Source organism: Condylura cristata, unplaced genomic scaffold (genome assembly GCF_000260355.1).
Source record: "Condylura cristata isolate star-nosed mole 26May11 unplaced genomic scaffold, ConCri1.0 scaffold00002, whole genome shotgun sequence".
NCBI lineage: Eukaryota > Metazoa > Chordata > Mammalia > Eulipotyphla > Talpidae > Condylura > Condylura cristata.
In genome coordinates this window covers 52,837,085-52,843,892 of record NW_004567103.1, presented here as the reverse complement: position 1 = coordinate 52,843,892, position 6,808 = coordinate 52,837,085, and the positions used below count along the sequence as shown (strand labels likewise).

General features: G+C 31.7%; 1 protein-coding gene across 2 annotated transcripts in view; it reads left to right on the top strand.

The window, feature by feature from the left end:
- The window catches only part of SLC4A10 (solute carrier family 4, sodium bicarbonate transporter, member 10), a 252,551-nt gene that overhangs the window by 141,134 nt on the left and 104,609 nt on the right, over positions 1-6,808 (top strand). For both annotated transcript variants that reach the window (XM_004674608.2, XM_004674607.2), the window contains exon 5: positions 5,846-6,006. In XM_004674608.2, the coding sequence (XP_004674665.1) occupies positions 5,846-6,006 (161 nt within the window). The remainder of the gene's footprint in view (positions 1-5,845; positions 6,007-6,808) is intronic.

The window sequence follows — 6,808 nt, the reverse complement described above, 5'->3', positions numbered from 1 at the left end:
AGGAATTTGTTTTGATGATCTTTACTTCTGTTTTGGCATTATTTAGTGGACATGTAAGTGGGATTAATTTCTAATAGTATGTATGTCTCAAAAAGAGCATCCTTTTTTAAACCATGATAGTTACTGAAATTTGCTTTCCAAAATGTTTTAGTAATTTTCACTTACATCAACAGTGTGTGAAAGTATTTGTTTTTCCCAAACTTCACTTAATCATCAAGCTTTTTGCTAATTTTATAGATAAACATAAATCTTATTGTTTTAATTTATATTTCTTTAATTATTAGTGAGACCAGACACTTTTCTGTGCTTTTCTGTTTTCCCTTGATCTGTCATTGTCTTTTCTGGTTTTATGTCAGATCATTCATTCTGTTCTTTATTTGTAATTTTTAATACTTAAGCTGTTAGAATGTATAAATTACCTTTTAAAATGAAAAAATTTACAAAATTTCCTGTGATGTTTTCTATTTTCTTTCCATTGAAGTGACATTACTTCATAACACAGCATGAGTTTCAGGTGTAATTTCTCACCTCAGCAACTATAAATACCATTCTATGCCCACTACCAAGTATCCAGTCCCATCTATTATGTAGAAGTACAAGTGAAATCATTTTTAAATAACCTGATAAAATTTAAAATCAGAACCTTTTACCTTACTTGTTTCATTCAAAAGCCAACTACGATGGAGCTTAAAAAAATACGTAACACACATGTACACATATATATCTATATATGCTCATCTTCTTTATTTGATGACACAAACAACATATTTAATCTTTTCCACAACCAGTGATATAACTTTTGCTCTTTCACGATTAAAGAGTTGTTGATAAGACACTTAAAGTGCAAACCTCCATATTTAAGACTAAAAGCATCTGTCTTCAACTAATTATAAGAAATGTGTATTCTTGGATGACTTGGAGGAAGGTGAGCAGGTGCTTATGATGATTCGACAACTTCTCTGGTTACTTAAAGTATCTTTAAATTGTTGTGAGAAGAACTTTGGGGAAATACTTCTTTCATATTTCTTTCCTTTCATCATATATAATAGAATTGAGAAGATTGGAATACATATATATGCACGGGTGTGTGTGTGTTTGCTTTTAAAGCACAACATGTGTTGGGAATAAGGAATATCTTCCTTATTCTTAAAATAGTTGATGATTTTTCACCTTCCAAGTCAAATGTGATCTGTTCTCTGAAGCCAGTAACTTCCTAGTAACTAGCCTACTCATAAAGCTGAGAGCTAGCATGCAGTACTAGGATCTAATGCTTTCATTCTGTTGCTCTTGAACAGGTAGGCTTTTACTTTGCCCTTGTGAATTAAGTAGAACAGCATGTTATCCTAAAGTACTAAAATGAATTGCTACTGAGTTATAAAGAATAAAAGAGGTGAATCAGTTAATCATTAGTATTTTCTAATTTTATTAGTTACAATTGTGTACTTAGCCATGTTTCTGGAGCCTTATGCATGGTGCAGCTGTTTGAGGTTCAGGGAGACATCTGATGAGCAATCAAAATAGTAACAGACATTGAAGAGGAGGGTAGATGAATTTTGGCTGAGACACAATACGTCAGGGAAGAACAGAATGTATTTATCGAGGACTTAGAAATGTAGTAGGTTTTAAAGTGGCAGAAGTAATTTTGTTCTGGTTGCCCTAGTTCATTTAAAAAGGTTAATTTTAGTTAATTCATAATTCCATCTGATTTTTTGAAATGCAACTTAATTCTAATAAATCATTGACATAACCATTTGAAGCACTGCTTTCTTTTTATTTGTATTCTAAGGGGAATTAATTATTTTCTACCCTAATAGTAAAAATTTAAAAGGATATTTTATCAGCACATTGCACCTGTCACATATCACATTTTGAATAATTCATGCCTACTGTTGTTGCCAAGTAAAACTTAAGCAAAGTTTTAGAGACTTTAAAGCTAAATTTTTGAATCATAATTATTTAATAAATGTTTGTGAAAACCAGCTGTTCACTTTTAAAAATCCTAAAAGAAGCCATATGACAAGGGCTAATGAAATCCACACACTACAGTGTCCTGCTTATAAATAACATATAACATTATTAATAGAAATGTGCACAAAGATCCCACAGCTGTGCATTTATGGAGACAACATGCTTGACTCACTGTGCTTGCCCTTTAAAAGTGCTTCCCACAAATGAGCTCAGAAGACGCAAAGCAGGGGGTAGCAGTTAGGCCTGTAGTACGTACATGGTTGTGTGGAAAAGGATTATTACATCAAAACAATTTTATTTATGCTGTGAAAGCATTTGTTATTCCAAATAAGTAAAGGTACAAACTATGAAGGTTTTTCACTACAATGCAAGGTGTGAAGATAATGTGGACTAAGAATCGCTAATGCCTATATGCTAGATTTGGATATATTTCATTTCCTTTTTGATCTTTACAATTTTGTATGTAACTCTTCTAGCTTCTACCATACCCATGTACCTGCTCCCACCCCCTTTATATCCAATACATCTAAAAGGGGATATTTTCTCTTGATAGCCCTCTCATTCCTTCAAGGCTACACTTTTAGATGCTTTGGTAACCCTTTCACTTTCTATTTTGATAGAATCAGAGAATAAATGTATATTAAAATGTTAAACTGGGCCCCACTGAGTGGCACAGCGGGTTAAATCACAGCATTAAGAAGTCAAAGTCACTTCAGCATGAGTTTGATCCCCGCCCCGGAAGTGACCCACATGGTGCAGCAGACCTCTCCTGACCTGCCTGCTGCTCCCCTCAGCAGTGTACTTTTACCAATCTGTTCTGCTCCCCACTCTGTCTCTGGTGAATCCTTTCACCACCTCTGCACCTCTGGCCTGTACCCCAGTTCTCTATGCATAAACAAACAAACAAAGAGATCCAGGCATATTGTGCGAAATAAAAAGAATCTCCTCAGTGCTTAAATATTCCCCTCCCCCATAGAATATGTTATGCAATTGGCCTACAATATTTTTTTTCATTGTCCATCGCATCTCATTCATGCCTGTGAGACTCTTGTTTGCTTTGGTTTTCTATTCAAACAAATGTCAGCTGAGTTTATTTGAAAACTGGAATAAACTGCAGCACTTTAGGTCATTAACTGCAATCAGGCATTTTGCAACTGTCAGTATATTCAGTGACTACAAATCGAGAAACAGGATTTGGTGTGTTTCCAGATCTATTAATTTCTGTCTTGGAAGTATGAAATAAAATGAAAACCACTAAATAGAGATATGCTTATATATTTTATATGTCACATTTTAATGTAGTCTTTAAAGTATCCACTTAAATCTGAATCTTTTAGAATCATTCGGCAGCTGGCACAAAGTACTGTATCTTGAAATGTTTAGTAACTTAATGTTATAACTTGTGTTATAATCTTTGATGAAGTGTCTTGCCTTCTCTTGTAATATTACAAAAACTATCGCTATGCCAAACCTTGCATCTATGCGCATTACAATGGTATGTATTTTCGTATTTTCCAAAAGACCAGTTTCCTTTATTGAAGGAAACTATTAAAAAGGAAAAAATATACCTTTTAGATTTGTTTATAAAATGTCTTATTAGCCTTATTAGCACATAGATCAATGGAAAAACCTCAAGAACTAAGAAAGACCAACACAAGTATAGCTAAGTGGTTTAGAGGAGGAATTGTCTTTTCAACAATTCCATACCAACAGGTAAAAATGCTAATGCTAACCACAACTTCACAGTGCACACAAAAAATAATTCAAGGTAAATTATAAATTTAAATGTACAAACAGAAATTTATAAAAGTTTTAGAGACAAAGGTTTAGAAGATGACTTTAAGACATGATAGAAAAAATAATCTATATAAAATGTCACAAGTTGCTCTTCCCCCAAGTTAAAAAATTTGTGTATCTCTATATATCACATATATGAAATCATGAAGTATTTGTCTTTCTCCATAAAAATGGATAAATTAAATAAAATGAACATAAACTTTAGGCTTTATGACCAATGAGTAGTTACCAGAGAGAAAAACATTTATTTTATACCAAAGGATAAAACTGGACTTTAAGTTGTGAAGTTATATAGCATATACAGATATTTATTTTCAATAATGCATCCCTGAAACATACAATAGTGCAGTGTTACTTCAAATTAAAAGAAAAGGAAAAAAGTTTCAATACAATTAAAAATTTTTAGTTATAATTAAAAAATTCTTTGTATTATGAAGAATTTGTTAAGAGGGTGAAAAGACACATTACAGACAGGGAGTAAATATTTGTACAATATTTGCTTGGCACAAATACCATATCTGGAACTTAAGAAGGTTTCTCAAAGTTCAATAGTATGAAAACAACAATCACTTTGAAAAATTAGAAAAAAATACAAGTAGACATTTCACCAAAGATGAGAAATACGTGGCAAATAAACACATACAAAGATGTTTAACATCACTGCTCATAATGGAAATGCATATTAAAATCACTATAACATATCACTTCCTGCAGTTACAGTTAATAAAATAGCTAAAATTTAAAAACTGGTTTAGATAACAATCACTGGTGAGACGCGGGATGCTGGGTTATTTACTCATCCATTGTTGTATGAATGTAAAAGTATAGTTATTCTAGAAAACAGTTATCAGTATCTTACAAAACTAAACATTCATTCACAGTATGATCTAACAATTATAGCTAGGAAAAATTATGTTCATACAAAAACTTCTACATAAATGTTCACAGCAACTTGAGTTGTAAGGAGATAAAACTGTCAACAACCCAAACATCTTTCAGTGGGTGAATGTTTATTAAGTTCTGGTACAACCGTACAATGAAATTCGAGTCAGCCATAGAACAGAATATACTATTGACATATAAAACAACTTGGAAGAATTTTAAGCTTATTCTGCCTAGTAAAAATTGTCAATTTCACAGCATAACATCCTCAGATAGCAAACTATGGTTATGAGAGCAGTTTGTGATTGGCACAGAAAAGAAACAAGATAGGGATTGAGTTTATAAAGGTATAAAATGAAGAAATTTCTTTGTAATGATGGAGTTTTATATCATGATTTTGGTAGTGACTAATTGATTGATGAATTATAAATAACTGTATGTAGAACTAAACATATGCACCTATATACCAGATCTTTTCAGGTTTCTTAAAATTTAAATGTTTGCTTTCAAAGGAATGAAGATAAAATGTATGTTTTCTTATTCAACAATTTTACTGTTGTGTGGAAGTAAAATTCAGCACAGGTTTTCTTATCATAAAGCATTTGATCATTTTATGTAAATCAAGAAACCCATGAGTATTTAAAAAATCATTGATGTTATAATAATATACAATAATAAATAATATTGTGTGGAGCAATTTACAGATTTATACTTTAGTAGTTAAGAAACAATATATTTTAATACTTTATGAATATTTTTTAGCACTCTTCAGTAAAAATTAAATGTATACATATGAATGACAGGAAGTACTTTATATCCAGAAATGAGTAATTTACAGTCTGCCAAATACTATGACACTCTTTTACAGTTTAAGTATTCTTTACCACTGCATACCTAGAAACGAGGCTTCAAATTTAGCCAGGGTCATCTGTCAAAATAACATAAGCATAAACTGAAAATGTCCATATATTCATCTGAAGTAATTGTTATGCAGGAAAATGGGCATGAGCTCCTTAGAAGAACTTACAGTTGTATCTGGATAGATGGCCTCCCATTAGCTTTTACATACTTCTAAAACCCATGAAACAAGGAAGCAATATGAATATTTATCTGTTTCTACCTTTTGTTAATAGGGCTAAAGGATCTTCCATCTACAATGTAATATTTAATGTAATGAGAATACTATTTACATGTGTAGGTGGTTGAAATTTGAAGAAGATGTGGAAGATGGAGGAGAAAGGTGGAGCAAGCCTTATGTGGCCACACTGTCATTGCACAGCTTGTTTGAGTTAAGAAGTTGTGTTCTAAATGGAACCGTGCTGCTGGATATGCATGCCAACACTTTAGAAGAAATTGCAGGTATGTTTTTTGAAATTTCTATTGTATGCTTAGGATATGTGTGTGTGTGTGTGTGTGTATTTACTTTTCACTTTTCCTTATAATTCTATACATGTGACCTTTGAAAAATAAATTCTCATCATCTGCATATGGGACCTTAAAAAATAATTTTCTCCTGTCCCCTTCACTGTAGATAAAAGAAATTGAGTCTCAGAGAAATGTGGTATCACCTCACTGGCAAGACAAGAACAAGGACCTAGATATCTTGACTCCCTTTAACATTTATTACTATTTGTTATTACATTTGGTTAAACTGTCACCATTAGAAAATTGAAGGGGGCAAAACCTGAAAATCTAGGGATTGATTTGATTTCAATATTCAAATATATAAAATAACCAAATGAAAAAAAAATCAGCAAATAAGAAAAATGTTATTTTGAAATGAAAATAAGGTGTGGTCATTTATTTTACGCTGAATAAAAACTTTAATTCTAAAAGATGTAGATAAAGTTAGTTTGTAATTTTATACTGTATTGTGTCCTTGAGATGAATGGTTTGTGTTAGACTCTTATGGTTGTAGAGCACAGGCAGTTATATTTAGGAAGTGCCTCATTGTTACTATAGAAATAGAGGCAAAAGATGACTCTGTGTTTTGATCTAGAAGGTGAACATATTTTGGAAAAACAAGATAATACAAAAAACACAGATATGAGCCTTGAAAGTATGAATGAAGTGGTTAATGGAGGTTTAAAAAATAAAAACAAAGAAAGATATAAGGTAGTTTTTAAAAAATTTTAGTTTGGAAAAATAAAAGCAGTTTCAT